Source organism: Vipera berus (assembly GCF_964194415.1).
Source record: "Vipera berus genome assembly, chromosome: 1".
Taxonomy (NCBI): domain Eukaryota; kingdom Metazoa; phylum Chordata; class Lepidosauria; order Squamata; family Viperidae; genus Vipera; species Vipera berus.
The window spans coordinates 252,924,862-252,948,538 of record NC_138202.1 but is presented as its reverse complement, the minus strand read 5'-3'; the positions used below and the strand labels follow the sequence as shown (position 1 = coordinate 252,948,538).

At 39.1% G+C, this 23,677-nt stretch overlaps 1 protein-coding gene across 1 annotated transcript; it reads left to right on the top strand.

Moving 5' to 3' along the window:
• Positions 1-3: 3 nt before the first annotated feature.
• Positions 4-22,723, top strand: RTN4IP1 (reticulon 4 interacting protein 1). Its single transcript, XM_081329165.1, has 9 exons — positions 4-763; positions 2,408-2,559; positions 5,079-5,147; positions 12,189-12,313; positions 13,104-13,152; positions 14,798-14,934; positions 15,431-15,614; positions 15,761-15,853; positions 22,597-22,723. Exons 1-9 carry the CDS (start codon positions 475-477, stop codon positions 22,714-22,716), a joined length of 1,218 nt encoding a protein of 405 aa, XP_081185291.1. The 5' UTR covers positions 4-474; the 3' UTR covers positions 22,717-22,723.
• The last annotated feature ends 954 nt before the right edge of the window (positions 22,724-23,677 follow it).

Below are 23,677 nucleotides of genomic sequence, written 5' to 3'. Positions count from 1 at the left end.
GGGTGACCTGGGGTATCAAGCGCTGATCTGCAGGAGATTTAGGATTAAGACGGTAGATCTTTGCGGGGGTTGAAAGCCATAGGAAGAACATTGTGGAGGGGTGGAGAGAAGTATTTCAATATTTGGGGCCGTTTTTCTGCTGGTGGAAGAGATTAGTTTCAATCGCCTTGAGGACTTGGTGCATGGGTGTTGCATTCTGGAATTGGAAAGGAAAAAAAATAGTTTTACTTCCTGTGAACTTTAGAGTTCTTTTGCTCACCAACCTGGAGGATCAATGAAAGCTATTTCTGTTTTTTCTCCTCCACGGTTTTTTTTTCTTGTCTTGTGAGAAAAAAGAAACTAAGGGCAGATTTTTCACAAATTGTAAAGGAACAAAATGATGATTTTAAGATAAAGATACACTTTTCTAATTCATTACAAGATTTTTCAAAGCAGAACAAAAAAGGCTTAACATTTCTATTGTCTTTTGCAATAATGTTGCTAAGGGGATACACACTTAGCAGGAAAGTAGGTTCTAAATTGTTGGGCTGTCTTAGCCTGGCTGGATTGAGGAAGAGTTTGAGTCTACAGCCGCTGAGTAGAAAGTTCCACGTTTCCTATGAAAGATGCTCAACAATGCCTTCCTGGGTGATTGACCGCTATGGGAAAAACGATGTACTCCGACTCACAAGTAACATGATATTTCCTGCAATTCGCCTCCCTAATGAAGTTATTATTAAAGTTCATGCTGCAAGTTTAAATCCCATAGATGTTAACATGCGAAGTAAGTAGATGTTATGCATTGCATATTATAGGTATAGATCCTAGATAGATAGATAGATAGATAGATAGATAGATAGATAGATATGAACATCAGTGAACTAACTGTAAAAGTACAAAAATAAATTGTATGGATGCTTTCTGTACTTTTATTTCAGTCCGGATGGAGTCTGATGTTAATTATCTTTTTTTAAAAAACAAATTAGGCATGTGGAACATTGCAGTAGGCATGTAACTGCTCTAATAACCAGTTTTGTGCCAGATGTTTTTATTTTACTGTTAGTATTGTATGAATTTGTCTTGTAGAAAAAAAGTTATAGAAAAGCTGATTAATACAGAAATCCCTTGTCACCTTAAACCAGGACTACCAGATTGGAATTGTAAAAATTCAAACAAGTACTAGATGAAAGCAAATCAAAATGTCTCTATTTCTTTGCGACTTTCTACTGGTTGTTAAATATTTGCAGCCAAGATATAATAATCCTGTCTTAGAGATTTTCATAAATAAATTGTGCCTTGAGCTTCTTTAGAGTTAGGTCTCTTAAATGTTTTGAAACCAGTATCCTAATATTATCTACAGAGTGAATATTGTTGGAGACTTATTAATTTTCATGGAATGCAAGTGACATTTAATAGAATAGGCCTGGATTCTTGCACTGTAACCTTAACTGTGTCTGCTTAAACATTTTCATTAACTTAATTTTCTCTTAATCCAGTCTAAAAGGGCATAGAATTATCTCCATTGACATCTGCTCTTTGACTTTGCTCATTCCTTTTTGTCCTACTTGATTTTACCACTTACAAGGAAATGTGACCTCATTTTCTCTTGCAGTCAGATCATCCTATTAGGATATGCTGAGGCTTGCTGGGGAGATTCCCCTTCTGTTTTCACATTGGGTTATATTTAAGAGTAAATTTAAAAGTGGGAAATGTGCAGTAGGAAGCACCAGCAAAAATAATAGTTCTATTGTTATCTTCTATTAACCACACTTTTGTTTACAAATACACAATTTAAAACTTCATTATATACTAAACTAAACAGATCCAGACAAATCTGACAACCCTTTGGGACAGGCTGATGAGACTGCAGTTTAAAGAAAGAAATTCACTTTTTCTTGTTTAAAAAAGCCAAACTGGATTTTATTTTTTTTAATTTTTATTCCATTTATATCCCGCCCTTCTCCGAAGACTCAGGGCGGCTTACAAGCTTAGCAGTAGCCTTCATTCTATGTATATGCCTGCTTATTAGGGCTTTCACACACACCCCAAGTGGCATTATTACAAAGTCAGCTTAATTGCCCCCAACAATCTGGGTCCTCATTTTACCTACCTCGGAAGGATGGAAGGCTGAGTCAACCTTGAGCCTGGTGGGACTAGAACCTGCACTAATTGCAGGAAGCTGGTGTTACTTAAGGAGGCATTAGCCCACTGCTCCACCAAGGATACTGGATTATATCTGTTTATACTGTGGCTAAGACTCTAATCTGATGTCTATCTCAGTCTCAGTTTTCAGTCTGTAAAATGGGAATACTCAGTTTGGAATGAATAAGGTATGGGAATATTGCAAGCAAATAGTGAGGAAAAGAAGTATATAAATCTCAGTAAAGGCTCATCAAATTGATTCCTGTTTTTCCATTTCTTTTAATAGATGGCTATGGAGCTCGTGCTCTAAGAGCAAAACGAGATCCGTTACTCATTTCAGAAAAAGGCAATGAATTTCCTCTAGTTCTAGGTCGAGATGTTTCTGGGGTTGTTATGGAATGTGGACAGAATGTTTCCTCTTTCAAACCTGGAGATGAGGTAATGGAAATTTGAAAGTAGAATCGTAGAATTATAGACTGCATAAGTGGAAAGGATCCTAATCCTTCTTCCTCTTTTATACAGGAATTTTTAAACCACCATGGCAAATTATCTAGCTCCCATTTGAAAACCTCCAATGAGGGGATTCGACCACTCTAATTTGTTTCATTTCTTCATTCCTCTCATTATTATGATGTTCCTCTTAATACTCAACCTGAATCTCTTTAATTTCAGCCCATTGTTCCTTGTTTTGCCCATGGTTTCAATAAAAATCAGATCTGATCTGACCCGTATGTAAAAGCCATAGACTGCTAAACATGTACTCCTTGACTTATCATGGTTTGTTTAGTGACTGTTCAAAGTTAAAAAAAAACACTGAAAGAAGTGACTTACGACTGTTTTTCACATGACCGTTGCAGCATCCCCATGGTCACGTGATCAAAATTCAGTCGCTTGGCAACTGGCATGTATTTATGATGGTTGCAGTGTTCCGGGGTCCTGTGATACCTTTCGCCACGTTCTTACAAGCAAAGTCAATGGGGAAGCCAGATTCACTTAACTGTATTGCTAACTTAACAATTGCAGTGATTTACTGAACACTGTTGCTGAGAAAAAGTCGTAAAATGGGGCAAAATTCACTTAACAACTGTCTTGCTTATCGACAGAAATTTTGGGCGTAATTGTGGTCATAAGTTAAATATTGCTACCTGTAACATTTTCCTTGTGTCTCCTCTTTAGAAAGGTAAGAATGCTAAATTCTTTTAATCATTCCTTGTAAGGTTTGGCTTCCAGACCCTTTTTTATCTTGCTAACTTCATTCCGAACTTCTTAAAACCTGTTAAAAGTCCTTGTTTAAAGCATGGGGTCCAGAACTGGACACAGTTTTAACTTCATTCCGAACTTCTTAAAACCTGTTAAAAATCCTTGTTTAAAGCATGGGGTCCAGAACTGGACACAGTTTTAACTTCATTCCGAACTTCTTAAAACCTGTTAAAAGTCCTTGTTTAAAGCATGGGGTCCAGAAGTGGACACAGTTTTAACTTCATTCCGAACTTCTTAAAACCTGTTAAAAATCCTTGTTAAAGCATGGGGTCCAGAAGTGGACACAGTTTTAACTTCATTCCGAACTTCTTAAAACCTGTTAAAAATCCTTGTTAAAGCATGGGGTCCAGAACTGGACACAGTTTTAACTTCATTCCGAACTTCTTAAAACCTGTTAAAAGTCCTTGTTTAAAGCATGGGGTCCAGAAGTGGACACAGTTTTAACTTCATTCCGAACTTCTTAAAACCTGTTAAAAATCCTTGTTAAAGCATGGGGTCCAGAACTGGACACAGTTTTAACTTCATTCCGAACTTCTTAAAACCTGTTAAAAATCCTTGTTTAAAGAATGGGGTCCAGAACTGGACACAGTTTTAACTTCATTCCGAACTTCTTAAAACCTGTTAAAAGTCCTTGTTTAAAGCATGGGGTCCAGAACTGGACACAGTTTTAACTTCATTCTGAACTTCTTAAAACCTGTTAAAAGTCCTTGTTTAAAGCATGGGGTCCAGAACTGGACACAGTTTTAACTTCATTCTGAACTTCTTAAAACCTGTTAAAAATCCTTGTTAAAGCATGGGGTCCAGAACTGGACACAGTTTTAACTTCATTCTGAACTTCTTAAAACCTGTTAAAAGTCCTTGTTTAAAGCATGGGGTCCAGAACTGGACACAGTTTTAACTTCATTCTGAACTTCTTAAAACCTGTTAAAAATCCTTGTTAAAGCATGGGATCCAGAACTGGACACAGTTTTAACTTCATTCCGAACTTCTTAAAACCTGTTAAAAGTCCTTGTTAAAGCATGGGGTCCAGAACTGGACACAGTTTTAACTTCATTCCGAACTTCTTAAAACCTGTTAAAAATCCTTGTTAAAGCATGGGGTCCAGAACTGGACACAGTTTTAACTTCATTCTGAACTTCTTAAAACCTGTTAAAAATCCTTGTTTAAAGCATGGGGTCCAGAACTGGACACAGCTTTCCATGTATGATTCAATAAGTGAAGAGTTCCTTGAGACTACTACCTCCTGTTCAGAAATCTGGCTTCTATCATTTTGTTAATGCATCTGAAGATTGCATTTTACCTTTTTAGCTGCTGCATCGTGCTGCTTCTTTAAATTCAGCTGGCAGTATATTAGCACTTTCAGAATTTTCTCACATAAGAAAGACAGTCCTGGCTAATAAAAGCAAAAGAAAAAAAAAAGAAAAAAAGAAAGAAAAAAATCCGTATTTTGAGTGGATTTACAAATCATTAGCACAGAAACCAATGACTTCAACAGAGATTTACATTTAAGATGGAAAGGAGTAGTATTTTTCTCTTTTACTGCATTTTACGGGAATAAAAAACTTGCTGAAAACTTTTCCAGAATGGAGTGAGGAATATGAATTTTAAGTGCTTGCTTTAGATGCACCACCTTCTACAAGTCAAAAAAAATGGGTTATTTTGTGGAAACAAAATATTTCAGATTCTTTATTTTCCAGGTATGGGCAGCAATTCCACCCTGGAAACAAGGTACCTTGTCAGAGCTTGTTCTAGCAAGTGGAAATGAGGTAAGTCAACAAAGTTTTATTTTCAAATGAAATAAACATATGTGTGAATGCAAAAAAAAGTTGTTTTTTAAAATAGCAGTAGCACTTGGACTTATGTGCCGGTTCAAAGTGCTTTACAGCCCTCTCTATGTGGTTTGCAGAGTCAGCCTATTGCCCCCAACAATCTGGGTCCTCATTTTACCAACCTCAAAAGGATGGAAGGCTGAGTCAACCTTGAGCCCCATCGAGATCCAACTCCAGATTGTGAAAAGAGTTTGCCTGCAATACTTCATTCTGATCACTGTGCCTAATATGTGTTATTTCTATATTTACCCTTCAAATGGTAAAAAAAAAACCTTCGAAGTTAAAATATTAAAATAACATAGAATCTCCACTCGGATCCTCATACTGTAGTATTATAAGCATTTCCCTCTTTTCTCTTTGGCTTTGGAAAAGAGAGTGGAAAGGAGGAATCTGACTGGGTGCTGCAAAAGTACTGTGCTTTATTTGGCCAGCTAGCAAAACAAAAGCTCTGCAGGATAACCAACCGCAAGACAGATAGAGAATATGCATTCTCTTGCTTGAGTTTATGATAGAATGAGATGTGCGTTCTGTCAGTGCAGTTCATTCGTTGTGGAGACGGAGAAGGTTACAGAAAAGACCCGTCGCTTACTGTCAAGTCTTACTTGCCATAGGTGACCTACAGGTTAGGTCAGGGGTCAGCAACCTGAAACAGTGAAAGAGCCACTCGGAACTGGTTCCCTCACAAAAGGAAAAACTGGGAGCCGCAAAAAATGTGTGCATATGTGCGCATGCGCAGAACAGGATTTGACTGAAGAGTGGAGCCAAGGCGAGATATGCACCTACCCTGCATATTTGAATTGATTGGTTGAACTTTTTTAGTCCCACTTTTTTTTTTTTGGACTGCACATGGCAGAGGACTAGGAGCTGCGGGAGACGGCTGAAAGAGCCGCATGCGGCTCCGGAGCCACAGGTTGCAGACCTGTGGGTTAGGTAGTCCTTGCCTTACAACAGTTCATTTAGTGACCGTTCAAAATTACACCGGCGCCGAAAAAGTAATAATAATAACAACCAGGGCTTTTTTTCTAAAAAAAAAAAAAAGGTGCCGGAACTCTCATCTTGGCGGGGGCGGGGGGGCGGCGCTGCTGCAGTCACGGGCGTGAGGTTTTGGCGGCGGGCTGTCCCCTGGGGCCGGAGCCTGCGCGGCTGGTGCAGTGGGAGCAGTGGGGCCCGCTCTATATGGCGGGGCTGCGCGGGGCGAGCGGCGGAGGCGTGTTGGCCCAGGCGATGCAGGGTGGCCACTTAGGTGCGCAGGGCAAGGCAATGGTGGCACAGGTCCAGCACCAGGTAGGCCACCAACCTGACTGACACGGGTGAGCACAAGAAAGGAATGCTCATGGACTCCGCAGAACCCACCTCCCACTCCTTGTCCTCTCTTACTTACCTAGTTGAGATAGTATAGTTGGACAGCAGGGAGGGATGCAAACTTCCTGCCAACTCACCTTCGCTGCAGACAACTTGCCGGTGCAATGTTTGCTGGCTGGGTCTTTTGGCGCTTTCAGCAGCAATTCCTATTGGCTTTCAAGTAGCATAGCTTGTGGGAGGGAGGGAGTAGCATAGCTTGTGCAAAAGCTTTTTTTGTGTGTGTGCAAAAAAAAGGTGCCGGAACGCCATTCTGAGCGTTCGATGAGAAAAAAAGCCCTGCTTTTATGTTTTAATCTTATGATTTTATTTTTTTTCTATTGTAAGTTGCTTCAAACCTCGCCGTGTGGATTGCATACAAATATTATATAATCGGTAAATAAAGGTAGAACATACGATACATCAAATGATAATATGCTTCTCTACAAAGTCAATTCTTGCTCAATGACAAACCAAGCAGTTAGCTCACAAAGGCAAGAGGAAAATCTAGAAGAGGTCTGTGCAACTTGTAGAAGGGAAAGGCCCACACTGATAAATTAAAAATCGTTGTGGTCTGCAAAGAAATGCTGGTGGGCTTATCAATGATTTGGTGACTAGAGGAGCATCTACAGTGTTGGAGCTCGTGGTCATGGTAAGCCATGGAGACACTAGGCAACATGACTTTCAGGGCAGTGGTGGTGATTTTATTACTTTTTTTTTTTTAAAAAAAAGTCTGTGCTCTGTCCAAGGGTGCTTGGCAGGCTGCATGTACAGGCCTCGTCTAGAATTTATTTTGGAGCATTCAGCTATCTAGAGCAAGCATGTCAAACTCATTTATTTATTTATTTATTTTGAGGCAACTTCCTATAAAAGAATTGCCATTAATTTGTTTTAATAAAATAATTTAAATAGATTTTTCACTTGATTTTAAATTAAATGAATTATATTGGTTGACAATGACATTTTTTTTTAGTACAATTGCCAAATGCAATAAACTGGTTTTAGGTATATGTTACTGGAAGGAAAAAGCAATCCCTGCTGCGTTACTGATCCCAGAGAAGCATTTGCATGTATGCAGGTATCCTTAGGGTGCCATAGTTATGCATGAGAAATATTGGTTGCAAAGTTGGCATTTCTGGATGTAATACAGATATTTTGGACTTATTTTTGTTTCTTTGCGTGTTTGATATTTTTAGAAAGGCATATGCGACTGACTACGCTTATGCACATATGTAACATCTTTTGCTAGAATACATGACCACTGCTTTTCCAGAATGTGAAAAGTGAAAGATTGTGACTAAACAAAATTTTAATGTACAGATAATACCACCAGAAATTATTTTAGCCTTTTTAATAAATGTTGTTATTGATGTTAAGCTCACCATGGAAAACATCATATATTGTTATGTACATACTAGGTTAATTATTTTAAGACTGAAGTGCAACATAACTAGATTCTAAATAATCTATTTTTCAAAACACACAACAACACAAAACAAACATTAAAAGTATAGTCCAAATTAAGAATATTTCATTCTTAAGAATTTTTTAATTTAAAGTGGTTTAGTTGTAATAGATGGTTAGATTCAAAATAGTTTTCAATAGTATAAAATAGTACAAAAGATACTATTTTTTTCTAGCATCGGCTAAATTAGACATATTAAATTGAGAAGAATGTTTCTCATTTCTTTCCTGAACTTTATGAAATCATCATTGCAGAGATGTTAACATAGGAAATAGATTATTTTGTTATCTAATTTTACCTTCCAAAAGACAGAAGCAGATGAAAAATCTGAGGTTCTTTCCTGTTGGCTTTTTTGAATTAGCTGCTTTAGATTCTAAAAATTTAGTTCCTAAAGAAGTAACCCTGTAAATATTTTTAATGTCCTCCTCTACTGCAGGATAGGCAACCTTGGCTCTTTTATGACTCGTGGACTTCAACTCCCAGAATTCCTGAGCCAGTATGGCTCAGCTTGGAAACCTCTCCCTTTCCCTTCAGCATGGCTGGCTCAGGATTTCTGGGAGTTGAAGTCCACAAGTCATAAAAAAGAGCCAAGATTGCCTAGCCCTGCAATAGGCTTAGGAAAGCCAATAGAGGGAGCTTCTTTTTTTTTTTTGCAAAAAAAAGGTTCCGGAATGCCGTTCTGAGCGTTCTATGAGAAAAAAAAGCCCTGATAACAACAACAATAATATAATGATGATGGTGGTGGTGGTGGTGGTGATGATGATGTTGTTGGAAGGGACCTTGGAGGTCATCTAGTCCAACCCCCTGTGCAGGCAGGAAACTCCATACCATTTCAGACAAATGGCTGTGTGGTGTCTTCTTAAAAGCTTCCAGGGTTGGAGCATTCACTGCTTCTGGAGGCAGGTCGTTCCACTGATTAATTGTTCTGTCAGGAAATTTCTCCTTAGTTCTAGGTTGCTTCTCTCTTTGGTTAGTTTCCATCCATTCCTTCTTGTCCTGCCTTCAGGCGCTTTGGAGAATAGCTTGAGTCCCTTTTCTTTGTGGCAGCCCCTGAGATATTGGAACACTGCTGTCATGTCACCCCTCGTCCTTCTCTTCATTAAACTACACATACCCAATTCTATCAACTGTTCCTTATATGTTTTAGCCTCCAGTCCCCCAATCATCTTTGTTGCTCTTCTTTGTACTCTTTCTAGAGTCTCGACATCTTTTTTACATCATGTTATTCCAAGTGTGGCCTTACCAAGGCATTGTAAAGTGGTGTTAACACTTCACGTGATCTTGATTCTATCCCTCTGTTAATGCAGCCTAGCTGTACTGGCTTTTTTGGCAGCTACAGCACACTGCTGGCTCATATTTAAGTGGTTGTCCACTAGGACTCAGAGATCTCTCTCACAGTTACTACTATTAAGCAAGATACCCCCTATACTATACCTGTGCATTTGGTTTTTCTTGCCTAAATGTAGAACCTTACTCTTTTCACCATTGAATTTCATTTTGTTAGATAGCATCCGATGTTCAAGTCTGTCAAGATCCTTCTGTACCTTAAGCCTATCTTCTGGAGTTTTGGCTATTCCTGCCTGCTCGGTGTCGTCTGCAAATTTGATGAGTTCCCCATCTATCCCCTCATCCAAATCGTTGATGAAGATGTTGAAGAGCGCTGGGCCCAGAACAGAGCGCTGGGGCACCCCACTACACACTTCCCTCCATGTAGATGCAGTTCCATTGAGGACCACATGCTGAGTATAGCCGGTCAGCCAGCTACAAATCCATCCGGTGGTGATGCTGTCTAACCCACATTTTTCCATCTTGTCAAGTAGTAGGTTGTGATCTACTTTATCAAATGCCTTACTGAAGTCCAGGAAATTACATCCACAGCATTCCTCTGGTCCACTAATTTTGTCACTTGGTCAAAGAATGCAATAAGATTTGTCTGGCATGATCTGTTTTTGACAAACCCATGTTAGCTTTTGGTAATGACTTTGTTTGCCTCTGGTGTTCGCTGATTCGTTGCTTGATTATCTTTTCCAGAATCTTCCTAGGTATTGAGGTCAGGCTGATAGGTCTGTAGTTTCCTGGATCCTTTTTTTTCCCTTTTTTGAAGATGGGAACTACATCAGCTCTTTTTCAGTCCTCTGGTAGTTCCCCAGTGCTCCAGGAAGTGACACTTATGGCTGTTGTTCACACTTACAACTATTGCAGCATCCCCAGGGTCACGTGATCAAAATTCAGATGCTTGGCAACTGGCGTGTATTTATGACGGTTGCAGTGTCCCAAGGTCATATGATCACCTTTTGCAACCTTCTTGACAAGCAAAGTCAGTGGGAAAGCTGGATTCACTTAACAACTGTGTTATTAACTTAAAACTGCAGTGATTCACTTAATGACTGTGTCAAGAATGGTTGAAAAGGGGGGCAAAATTAACTTTACAAATGTCTCACTGAGCAACAGATACTTTGAGCTCAATTGAGGTCGTAAGTCAAGGACGACCTGTACTACCTAAAGCAGACATGTCAAACACAAGGCCCGGGGGCCAGATCCGGCCCGCAAAGTGGTTTCATGCGGCCCGCGAAGCCATCCTGGAAACAGTGAGGGAACGGCCCCCACTGCCTTGGCCCTGGCCCAGAGACCCTCCTCCTGCCAGAGACCCTCAGATCTCTCCCACTCCTGTCCAGGCCCCCATAGGCACCCTTGATGCGAACGATGTAGAGCTGGCCACGCCCACCCAGTAGGCCATGCGCACTCTAGCCACGCCCACCCAGTAGGCCACGCCCACCCTGGCCATACCCACCCGGCCCCCTGAGGGCAACCGCAATGCTGATGCGGCCCTCAATGAAATTGAGTTTGACACGCCTGACCTAAAGGGTTGCTATTCATTTTGTAGAATTAATTATCCTGAGGTGTCTTTCCAAATACAAGGTTTTTCTAACTGTTTCACATTGAACGCATAAGAGATACATGTATGAATTTGACAAGTGAGTGTTCATTTGCTTTCTTTGTTTTTTTTATTAAAGAGTTTTACAAAAACAAGATTTTACAATATATCCCCAAATCCCCCCCACCCCAAACCCGCCCACTTTTCCCCCCCTCCACTTCCCAGAGCTAAATACAGGATTATTGTTATAATAATCATATTCTAAATAAAAATTATGCATAATATACAATTAACCAAATTCATAATGTGCTTTAACTCCCCTTTAACATAACTACAAACAAAGTACCAATAACAATATCCCACTAAAATCTACTCATAAGCTAAATGGAACTTTTTAGTCCCATATTTGTTCTGAATATAATCTATCCATCTCTTCCAAACTGAAATATATCTTTCCTGTGAATGATCTTTCAAGTAAGCAGAAATCTTAGACATTTCTGCAAGATTCGAAACTTTAAACACCCATTCTTCTATAGTAGGCAAACTATCCTTCTTCCAATATTGTCCCACCAGTAACCGTGCTGCCGTTATCATATTCAACATCAGATTAGTCTCTTTGACATCACAATTTACAACAATACCCAATAAAAACAATTGCAGAGAAAACTTTATCTTTCTCTTAAAAATCTTTTGAATGTTCCACTAAATTTTAATCCAAAAAGCTTTTATATTTCTACAAGTCCACCACATATGAAAATAGGTGGCTTCTAAACTACCACATCTCCAACATTTAGACTGTAAATTAGGATACATGTTAGACAACTTCTTGGGATCCAGATGCCATCTATAAAACATTTTATAAAAATTTTCTCTTAAGTTTTGAGCCTGAGTAAATTTAACATTTCTGACCCAAATTATCTCCCAAGTGTCCAACGAAATTGGTTCCTGAATATTTTGTGCCCAGTTTATCATACAATCTTTAACTAATTCCGTTTCCGAATCCAATTCAATTAAAGCATTATATATCCTCTTTATATGTGCACAATTTAGATCTCTAATTTGTTTTACTAAATTTTAATCTATAATTGTGATGCCAACCTTTTGATCTAACTTCCACCTAGCTTTCAATTGGGTATATTGAAACCAAGAGTAACTTATGTTTTCTTGTCTTAATTCATCTAATGATTTAAGTTGCCAGTCATTCCCTTGCAATCTAAGTAATTGGTAAATCTGTATTTAAGGAAAAAGTTCTGATTGAGGGAACACAGGACAATGTCTCCATGGGCTTATTTTTGTGCAGATATCAAGGAAACCGAAGTGTCTCACTCACACTGAAGCTGCGTCCTTGCCTTACGTTGGCCTAACAACATGGTCTGCAGTGTCCAATGCTGGGGGACTTGATGCAGAAAATTGTCCTGACAAAAGGTAAACAGCCAGATGATCTATCAGAAGTTGGTCATGGACTCTCTTGTCCAAAGTAAGTCCTCAAGTTTCTTTTGGATGTCTGTGAGTGTGAGTATTTTCCTCCTGATTCAATTTTAGCATCTCTTAAAGCAGAGATTCCCCAACCCTTTTTGCACTAGGGATCCGTGCCATGGAGAAATGTTTTTCCATGGACCAGAGGGGGTGTGGTTTTGAATACTGCCTGTATTCTGAGGATGGAGCTTTGCTTGTTTGTGTGGCCTGCTTGCTGGCATGCTGTGGATCGGTCCCAGTCCACGGACTGGGGGTTGGGGACCCCTGTTTTAAAGAATAATAGATTTCGTGCTTTTGTTAAATAATACTTCTTTGAACATAACTAATTTAAATATCTTATATCAGGCATAGGAATATGCCACAGATAAATTTAAAAAATTCTTCATCTGTATAATTTTTTCAACATTGCTAGATTTTATTCTCTATGCCAGTATTAACAAAGTGTAATCAATTTACCTATTGATTACTCATAATATTTCTACTATGTTGATATATTACCTGCAAAACATTTAAATATTACCGTCTTGTGCTTTAAACTTGCAATATTTTAAATTTAAGGTTACCTGAAATGTAGGTTCCTCTTAATTTATGGTTTCTTAACACTGCACTATATAAATTGAGTTCCATAAACACAGTTTGCACAATAGGCATTTTTATCAGTTTAATCCTTTTGATTACTAGATATAAAATTACACAGAAGTTAATATTTTCATTATTTGTAATTGTTCTTGCTTCATAGAATATTGATCATAGGTGCATCAGGTGGAGTGGGTACCTTTGCTATACAGGTAAATATGTTAAATCTGAGCATCTTGGCAGAATTTTTCCTTGTTTCTTGAAAGAAACTAGAATAGAGTCTTTTGCAATTGTATGAATAAAAAAATGATGATGATGGTGGTAGAATGGACCTTGGAGGTCATCTAGTCCAGCCCCCTGCGCAGGCAGGAATCCCCATACCATTTCAGACAAATGGCTGTCTGGTCTCTTCTTAAAAACTTCCAGTTTTGGAGCATTCACAACTTCTCGAGGCAGGTTGTTCCACTGATTGTTTTGTCAGGAAATTTCTCCTTAGTTCTAGGTTGCTTCTCTCTTTGATTAGTTTCCATCCATTGCTTCTTGTCCTGCCTTCAGGTGCTTTGGAGAATAGCTTGAATTACCCTCTTCTTTATGGCAAGCCCTGAGATATTGGAACACTGCTACCATGTCACCCCTCGTCCTTCTCTTCATTAAACTAGGCATACCCAATTCCAGCAACCGTTCCTTATATGTTTTAGCCTCCATTTTGTTACTTTATTTTCACATTTATAATAGTGGCTACAATAAATACTGTAATACTACCACTAAGAGTATTTGAGCTCTGCAGTCAAACAAATATTAGCAATTGCATTGTAGTGTATAGAGATTCTTAGAAAAACTTCGACAGTGCGTTATGTGAATTTGTACATGTGTTAATTCAGGTTAAGTGTTTCATGAATCCCTGCTCCTCAATCATTCCTTTGTGGGAAATTGCTGCAGAATGAGATAATTATTAGTGCAAAATAGAACATAATTAAAAGCAGTGCAGAAATAAGACTCTCTTTGGGAGTTAAGGTTTTTTAAACATCATTTGCAGGTAGTCCTCAACTTGTGACCTTTGTTTAGTGACTATTTGAAGTTTCAACAGACCTCTGCAGGGCTACTTATGACCAGGATTCAAAGTTGGAGGGCTGCCCCTCCAAAAATCACATTTTGGGTGCTCAGCAGTTGCCCTGCCTTTATGGCCATTTGCAGTGCCTTGTGGTCACATGATCACAATATATGACTTTTTTTCCTGGAAATCAGCATTTACTTTTGGTTTCTGACAAAAAAAAGCTCATTGCGGACAGTGGATTAATTTAACAACTGTAACATTCCCTTAATGTTTGCTCTATGACTGCTGCAAAAAAGATGACCACCTTATGACCCACTTAATGACCGGCATGACTTAACTGCTGTAATTCTGGACACAATTACAGTCATAAGTCAAGGTCTACCTGTATTGTAAAGCACACGAAGAGCTGTCAAGTACATTTTTGGAAGATACTCAAAAGCACATAATTGGAGCAGGGGGGGGGAAACAATTCAAGACACAGTGATGCTGTTGCATTATAAGGCTCTTCTAGTTGGGCCACACCATTTCAGAAATGAGGATGCAAACTGGAAAAAAATTGCAGAAAGGACAACAAACAAGTTAATCTTCCCCATTCTGCCATCCTGAGGTGTGGTGGGTAAGATGTTAAGGATGAAAGACTGTGGAAAATGCGACACTGCCAAGTATCCCCCAAAACAAAACAGCCCTTGCTGTAAACTTGAGCTAGAATCAGGGAAGTTTGTGTAGCCTTCATAGCAAGTGAGTCGAATCATTTTTGTCTATGTGGATGTAGATTTCTTTTCCTTTTTCGTCTTCTCTCTTAGTTAATGAAAGCTTGGGGTGGTCACGTCACAGCGGTTTGTTCCCAGGATGCCAGCGCATTGGTAAAACGTCTTGGAGCAGATGATGTAATTGATTATAAATCTGGAAATATGGAAGAACAGCTCAAAACGTTACCCATGTATGTAGTAATGTAATTAAACCCTAACCCTAACCCTATTTATTTTCTGGATACCTTGCAAATCAACATTGCTATTGCTAAGCACATTGATTTGTGCTTTAAATTGTAAGCCGCCCTGAGTCTTCGGAGAAGGGCGGGATATAAATGGGATTAAAAATAAAAATAAAAAAAATAAATATTTTCCACAAACCAGAAATTTACTTTCAGATGGCCCCTGTCCCTAAGGCAGGGGTGGGCAACTATAGCAACTTCAAGACCTGTGGACAAGAATTCCTCAGGAATTCTGGGAGTTGAAGTCCGCAGTTCGTGAAGTCACCATAGTTGCCCACCCCTGTTCAAAGACAACTTCTTCCTCACCTCTTTTGAGTATCTTAATAGGAATTCTATTTGCTTCTAGCATGGTTTGTGCCTCTGTTTCCTTACAGGGGGAAAATACCTGTCATGTTGAGTCACTTACTCTTTGAACATTAATTGGTGCGTGCATTTTTCTTTTTAGGTTTGATTTTATCCTGGATAATGTTGGTGGATCTACTGAAAACTGGGCTCCTAATCTGCTCAGAAAGTGGTCAGGGGCCAGATACGTGTCTTTGGTAACACCCTTTTTAGTGAACATGGACAGACTTGGCGTAGCTGATGGCATGCTACGGACTGGCATCACTATTGGCGCAAAAGTTTTGAAGGTCAGCTAGGAAATAAAAAGTATTTTTTTGCTCCCCCCCCCTTTTGCTTACGTAAGTGGCAGCTCACTAAAATGCTTGTAGAAGGTTATGCAGTTTTGCTTCCTTTTTGGTAAGCAAAATTTTCTTTCTTTTTCTTTCCTTTACAGCATCTTTATAACGGGATCCATTACCGCTGGTCATTTTTTGCCTCAAGTGGTCCTTATCTGGATGAGATTGCAGTGCTTGTTAATGCAGGAAAGGTATGGCTAAGCTAGCAATTTCACTTTTGCTATTTAATGAACCCATGTTGTTTTGGTTCAAGCTTTTCTGCTAAGTTTAGCAGGATGGCAACGCGCCAGCCAGTGCACTTTCTGCTGAATATCCCTAGTGGTGGGAGGGCTGTTTGATTTCCCATATTGTACTACCTCAGCTTACCAGAAAAGATGTAATTGGCAGAGTGTGGTCCTCTAGCTTTTTAATTCCCTTGGGGTTGACCCCTTCAACCCGATGTCAGGAAGAATTCAAGAGCATTAATGGATGTCTACTGCATTGGGAAAGTCAGGCCTTCCTTTATATAGGCTTTGGTTTTTAATTTTATCCCAGGTTAGGGGTTGTTTTTTGCGGTTTTGAGGGGGAGGAATTGAATTTCTTTCCCCTCCCCTTGAACTATTCTTCTCTTTTCCTTTATTATTGGATACTTTAGAAAAACAATAGGCAATGCATAGTCAACTAAGTTAGCATGCTGACCTAGTAAGAATTGATAAATAATGAAAAGGTCACCCAGATGGGTTTATCTACCACATTCCAACATCATGCTCTAATTTACATTGTGTCTGCCTCTTCCTTTTTTTTTTGTCTTTGAAACTTGGCCAAAGGTATATAAGCTGAGATTCTGCTTTTGTTTGGCAAGCTGCCAGTGCTTTGCTGGGAGCTTGGCGTACCCTACAATTGTTTGCATGCTTAACAAATTCATGTTGTATGTTCAGAGTGATTTGGTTGCTTTAGGTTTTGGTCACACAACAGTCTTGTCTGTCAAGGCCATTCTCTATGCCCTTTATATCCCCCCCCAACCTGCTAGCTCTTCAGTTTTGATAATTCCTGTTTATCAGCTTGTTTGATAAGAATAGAATTATAATGTTCATGCTATATTTCACAATACTTTTCATATATTACCTAGCTGTACTCCTTCGAATGACCTTGTAGAATTAGGGCCTACTCTTATTTCCCAAAAGCAAATTAAGCATTTTAGTAAAGATGTCATAGCGTGATCATTGTATAGGTAAATTCTTGATAAGCAATTCATGTGCTGTTGCTGTAAATTATATAATGCAGTGGTGGCAAACCTATGGCATGAGTGCCAGAGGTGGCACTCGGAGCCCTCGCTGTGAGCACGCATGCCGTCGCCCCAGCCCTGCCTCCCCTCGAAGCTCCCCAGCAGCCACCCCCGGAGGAGAGTCACCCCCGGGTGCGGCCCGTGCAGAGCAGCGCAGCCAAGCACATGGCAGCAGGTGATGCTGTAGGGCGTGGCCACCATGGTGCTGCAGGGCCACCTGGGTGACCTCTGGGTGGCCCTGAGGGCAGGAGGGGTGAGGGCAGAGTAGGGCGGGGGTGGGGTGGGTGCGGGGCAGTTTCGGGGCACTAGGTCTCTAACAGGTTCGCCAACACTGATATAATGTATCTTCAAGGTTGTTTCCTGTCATGTGTGAAATTGCAGATCTAACAACTTTTCCTGTAACAAATTGAAAAAAGAAGCCAGTGGATTCTTATTATTTATAGAATGACATACCGGTACTTCATCTAAGTAGGTCCTTTCAAGCAAAACCAGCAAACTGACCATGGCTGCGAGTAATCCTGGAAATATTACAGATAGAATTTGGCCAAATGGGCAAGTCACATTTCTTTTGTAGTTGGGAAGGTCTTGCCATTGCCTTTGTATATGAAAAAGAGAAAAGGGGTGGCTTTAAAGTCATCCGTTTGCACAAGACCAGAGCACGTGAATGGTCTTACTATTGAAAATGTGGTTGGCATGTTTGTGGATGACTAGTTTTCTTTTGTCATAAGAATAACAAAGAATAAGTATTTGCTTAATCTTTTGTTTGCTTTCTTCACAAGGGGCAGCTTTTAATGTTGTATAGTTTTATGCTTCCTTATTTGCAGAATGATCTTTATTTATACTTATTTATACAGTATCTATCTATCTATCTATCTATCTATCTATCTATCTATCTATCTATCTATCTATCTAATATTTATTTATAGAGTAAATATTTATTTACTGTATGGCATATCATACATGTCATAGCAATATATATTAACATTTCACCTGGATTAGTAAAACACAATAAAATATAAATATAAAAAAGTTCTATGCGCAAATACCAATGTCTAGGCCATCTAACCATTGTAGAGTAAATAGTTTCATATTTGTTCATTGAGAAAGCAATTGTGATGTGAATTTTAACATTTTTGCCATAAGCTAAATAAATAAATATTTGATTATTCATTCAATCAGTTTCTATAGCCATCCAGCTTAACCAAATGACTCTGGGTGATTTACAATTCTAAAATTATAAACAATTAAAACAGCTAAACAATAATAAAACTAAGAACATTGAAAAAAACCAATACAAATATCAGCTAATTGTTCAACTAATACAGTATACTATAATAAAACTATATTATAAAATGATGGCCAACTTTTAAAATTTAGTTATACAATATGTATTCTTATTTCTGTTTTGGTGTGTTGATGTTGAACTTGAGGAACTGCAAATTTAAATAGGGAAGCCTGAGAATTTTCTTCAGACTGCAGCATACAAGCATACTGATTGTCCTTGGGAATTGTTTGGAGGAAACATGTAACAAGGTTTTTTTGTGGCAGCATCTGATTACAAAATTTTCCCACCAATGTGGTGAAATCCCTGAATGTTTAAAAGGCAGGAAAAGTAAGTTTATTCTAGTTAGGGCTGAAAAGGAAGATATATCCCAACATAAATATATGATATGAAAAATGTGACAAATAAATGGATAGTCTATTGGTAAACTGTAAAAACATAAAGGTTTTGAAATGGATTACTGTTTGTGCCTAAGTACCGTTGCATCATATTGCCAATGTTTTTGATGAGACAGTGTAGTTTAATTATGTTTAATTAGTTTAATTCAATGTGGCTATCTTTGCTGTGATCTATGTGCTTTTTCTGTTATTTGTTCAAAAGATGTTGCTCTGAGGGAGAACTTTAGCAGTCTGCCCTCCAGTCTTTTCATTAGGGAAGCTGCAATATGACACTGGCTCCATCCAGAGGGAGAAGGGAGTAAGAGAGCCAAAGAACCAGGATGAAACCAGAATTCTTGCTAGAATGGGGTTATTTATCCACTGTTATTTTTAAGAACAGTATTATTTATTATTTATTATTATTATTTTAATTCCATTTATATCCCGCCCTTCTCCGAAGACTCAGGGCGGCTTATATGATTCCTTCTGAGCCACAATTCAACCAAATGTTGATTTGCAGGGCAACCAAGAATATCAACATGAGGTAAAAAGAAGTGGCTTTTGAAGTCAGTAATTTCCTCAGTTTGAGTTTCATTACTATCATAAGTCATTAATGGATGTTGTTATATATATATTGTCTGGGCAACTGTCTTTCCTATCCAAATACACAGAGCTTTTTTTATTGACTATGTGCCATTAGGACCCCATAAATAGATTTGCTCCATAACAATCTATACCTAACCTAGTCTTTCAGGTATTCTAACGGTATAAGCCCAGTGCCACTACTGTGTAGCTGAGTTCATTCATCTCGCTGCTGGTTGTCCTCTTCTTTTCACCTTTTGCCAACATGAGACCTTGTTCCAGAAAGTAGGTCTTTTCATAATGTGCTTGAAGTATGAAAAAATGATGGTTTCTCTTTGGGCAGTTTCCATGGCTTATTCTGATATCCAGTTTGTTTTTTTACTTCTTCATCTTTGTTTCCTGTTTTCGCATTCATTCTTAAAGACTTCATTAAGTCCAATCCACAGTTTCTCAGATTCCCTACCAAGGAGATTCAGCACTTCAGAATAATTCCTCCCTGAAAATGGTGGTAAATGCTCAAAGTTGTATTGTGGAAACTGGTTGGCTTTTCTTCTTCTTCTTTAGCGTGGAGTGGAACGTGTATTTTAGCCGTTTGTGATCAGCACCTCACCTTGTTTTTGATGCAACGATAGGGTCCATTTGATTTTTATGTATCCCACCTAGTGATGTCCATATACACAGGCCTCACTTTGGCTGTTTGAAAACAGTCTTAGCTGTGAAGAAATCACTGTTTTTTGTGTTGTCATAAAACCTGTTTCCTTGAATTGTCAGTGTTCTCTCCAACATCAGAAATAAGAGTTATCAAGAGTTTCACAATGTCCTCATTGTTCTATGGCAAGGCAAGGCAAGGCAAGGCAAGGCAAGGCAAGGCAAAGGAAAGAAAAACCCAAGACAGAAGGGAGAGGAGGGAGATCCTAGAGCAGGGGTCTTCAAACGTGTCCCTTTTATGACTTGTGGACTTCAACTCCCAGAATTCCTCAGCCAGGCACGCTGGCTGAGGAATTCTGGGAGTTGAAGTCCACAAGTCATAAAAGGGACACGTTTGAAGATCCCTGTACTAGAGTCTGGAGAACAGTGCTGAAGCTCATGGGAAAATATGCTCTAAATCTCTAAAGGGTCTTCAAACTTGGCCCTTTTATGACTTGTGGACTTCAGCTCCCAGAATTCCTCAGCCAGGCACGCTGGCTGAGCAATTCTGGGAGTTGAAGTCCAATAGTCATAAAAGGGCCAAGTTTGAAGACCCCCTGCTCTAAAGGAAGCACTACAAAACTCACTATTTCCTGCTTTTTTGAGCCCCACAGTATCACTGGAAGATACAGTGTTTTGACTGTGGAAGGACATGTTCCTTTAGTTTATCAATATGTGTCAGTGGAACCCAGAGTATAAAAGTACAGTTGTACCCTGCCACAACTGCAGGATACATTACTCTTGTCCAACCAAATAAGGTTTCTATTTCAAGGGTCTGTTTTGATTGCCCTCCTGTTCTTTTAAAATCTTGATTTATTTTCTCCATATTTGTGGGTGAACAAAACTGAGGGTTTTGTTAGCGACTCCTAATAATCTTGTTACATCAGGACACTATTTTGCCTAGAGCATGATCAACATAAGAATTCAGTTTGCTATTAATATATAGAATGATTACATTAATGAGTGATGGACCAATAATGGACAATTGTGTAGTCAGAATTCAGTAATAGTTCTTTGTGGATGTATACAACCCTTTTCTGCTGGGGAGGCCTTGGTCCTTCCTGGGTTTGGTCATTTGTTTGCAGACATTTCATTACCTGATTAGGTAACGTGATCATGCTGGTGAATCTAGTATTTGCTCTCTAAATATATATAATTGTTTTCCTCGGCCAGTGTTGGTGGGAATGTAGTTATCTCCTTGGTAGTTCCTTGATTAGGTTATTTTCTACTTGATTGTTTGTCTGCTTCTATGTCGTTTGATTAGGCTATTGTTTTCTGCTTAATTATTTATCTGGTGTTAATCTCTGCTTATCTGGGTGTTGGCTGCTGAAGAGGATGTGTTCTGACCTTTTTTGTTTCCTTCTTAGGGGTTTTTTTGGGTGTCTCTTTTGAATGGTGTGTAAATGTAACACAAAGATAGTGTTTTCATTGTCTTGCTAATCTCCTTTTACTGTCACATCACCACCTGCTGACTCGCATGGTTGTGTGTACCGAAAGAAATATTTGTCTTAGTCAGGCTGTTTGGAGTAAACAGTGAATGACATATTATACTAGGTTACACGATCAGCCCTTTTCAGGTTTATTGAAACAATGAGTCTGGATCAACCAGCCAGATAAAGGGCTTAATGTACCAAAGTGCTGTGCTCATCAGTCCCAGCCCTCATTACGCTTCCTGTCAATGTTGAAGGCCAGCAACCCAATCGTATTGTGGTCTGCAATAATATAGCACAAGGGAACTAGTTTGCTGTAGCCTTGAACAAAAGTCTGTTTAAGCTGAAAGCAACTTGCTTCTTTGAAATCCCCCTGCCCCCTCCCCCCCCCCCCGCGCCCAATGTTGTGGGCATCATGGAGTAGTAAAATTGTGCCCTCTAGAGAACGATCCTGAAAATTACATATTTTTTTTTTAAAAAATTACATTATATGTAATGTTTTCACATAGTAGTATGAGTATAGCTTCCAAAAGAAAGTGTTTGGAAATTAGAAACCATAGTTTGGGTAGCTTCTTCAGTCTTTTAGCTCTTCTTTAATTTATTTACCCCTTCTTGTGTACTAATTTGCTGTATTGTAGACAAGAAATGAAAAAGTATTTCATTATTCTGAATGAAATCACCTTGAAGTAGCTCTCCCCTAGTAAGTAGACATTGAACTAAGTGGTGATTTTTATGAAGAACCTTATCCCGGCAAGAGATGTATTCGCCCCCTCTGTCATCAGTTTCTATTTGATTTATTTAGGGTAAAAAAAACATAGCTGCAAACATATGACACGAATTAATTCATATGTGTGGGGGCTGGGGGTGAACAAATGCTCAGCATTTATTCCATAAAACTCGTGGTTGTTTGGATAACATAAATATTCGCAATAAAGAACTTCCTTAAAACTGGTGGGAGGGAGGGTATTGAAAGTATTGCTAAGCACATTGATTTGTGCTTTAGATCATAAGCCGCCCTGAGTCTTCGGAGAAGGGCGGGATATAAATGGGATTAAAAACAAAAGTATAACTAGCTTTTGTTGCTTATACTTTTTCACCTCATCTACAGTATTGCTTTCATAATTAGCTTCATGCGCAACAATAGATAAGCAATCAATCATTTGAGAATTTGTTTCATTGCTATAGAGTTCTGTTGAAAGGCTTTTGAAAGCTTCCGTGACACCTCTTGTGAGACAGGCAGATGTTACAGATCAATTACAAACATACTGAAATTGGTGGCAGTTTTAAATAACGGTATTTTTCTTCCATGTAGATACATCCAGTTATTGACCAAGTCTTTGAATTTTCTGATGTTCCTATGGCCTTTCAGAAGATGGAAAGAGGGCATGCACGTGGAAAAACAGTGATCAACGTAATTAATAAAAAGTATTGAAATCGTTGCTTCTGTGATATTTCTTCGTAAAAATTAATTTTCTTAGAAATTCCTGTGCTACAAATATTCTCTTTAGCCACTTGTAGGAATTCCTACTTCAAAACAGGAACATACTCTTTGGAAGTATTCTACTTTTGTATTAGCCTTTTAACATTTTCCAACTGAAACTCATAGAATGTTTTTGTGCAGTCCCTTGTTATTATTTAATAATAGCGGGGTGGATGGGTGGAGAAATTTAAAAAACCCCGATTATCATGCATTAGTATGAAGTTGTTGGGAAGCTTTAGAAGTTATAGTATTTGTAGAATGGCTACATTGGACCAGAGTTATATGTGGTTGAAAATGTTGGTCGCTTTAGATATAGATATCCGAATTTAGATATATTAGTCTCCTGGTTCTATGAATATTAATTACCCTTACAGGGTGGAATCATGTACATGCAAATATATGTTAGGTTTGTCCATCCTGTTGATCCAGCCATTGGTGGGATTTCTATTCAGAGTTTATGTGGGTGTGTGTAAATGCAGTGATGGTTCTCTATGGTAATTAAAATGTGCTTTTTGTTTATCTAAACCAGGGGTCGGCAACCTAAAAAAGGAAAACAGCCACTGGGAACCGGTTCCATCACAAATTTAAAAAAGTGGGAGCCGCGTGCGTGTGTCCATGCACACGCATGCACAAAACGGTTTTTTGCGCATGCGCGGACACACGCAGTTGCCATTTTTTTTAAAGTGAGATGGAACCGGTTCCCGGTTGCCCGACAGCGACGGCCTGTCTGCAAAGCTGCCGCTTTCGGCAGCTTTGGAGACGGGCCGTGGCAGCTTCCTCAAAGAGCGGCGCCCCTGCCCATTCCGAGAGGTGCGCGCGCACCTCTCCGAACGACCGGAGGTGCGCGCGCACCTCCGCCCATTCGGGGAGGTGCGCGCGCACCTCTACAAACGGGCGGTGCCACTCTCCATTT

Coding starts and splice junctions, on each gene's coding strand:
- RTN4IP1 (XM_081329165.1), top strand. CDS start 475: ATGTTGCTAAGGGGATACACACTTAGCAGGAAAGTAGGTTCTAAATTG. Junction 2,560..5,078: donor CTTTCAAACCTGGAGATGAG/GTAATGGAAATT, acceptor TTTATTTTCCAG/GTATGGGCAGCAATTCCACC. Junction 15,615..15,760: donor TTGGCGCAAAAGTTTTGAAG/GTCAGCTAGGAA, acceptor TTTCCTTTACAG/CATCTTTATAACGGGATCCA.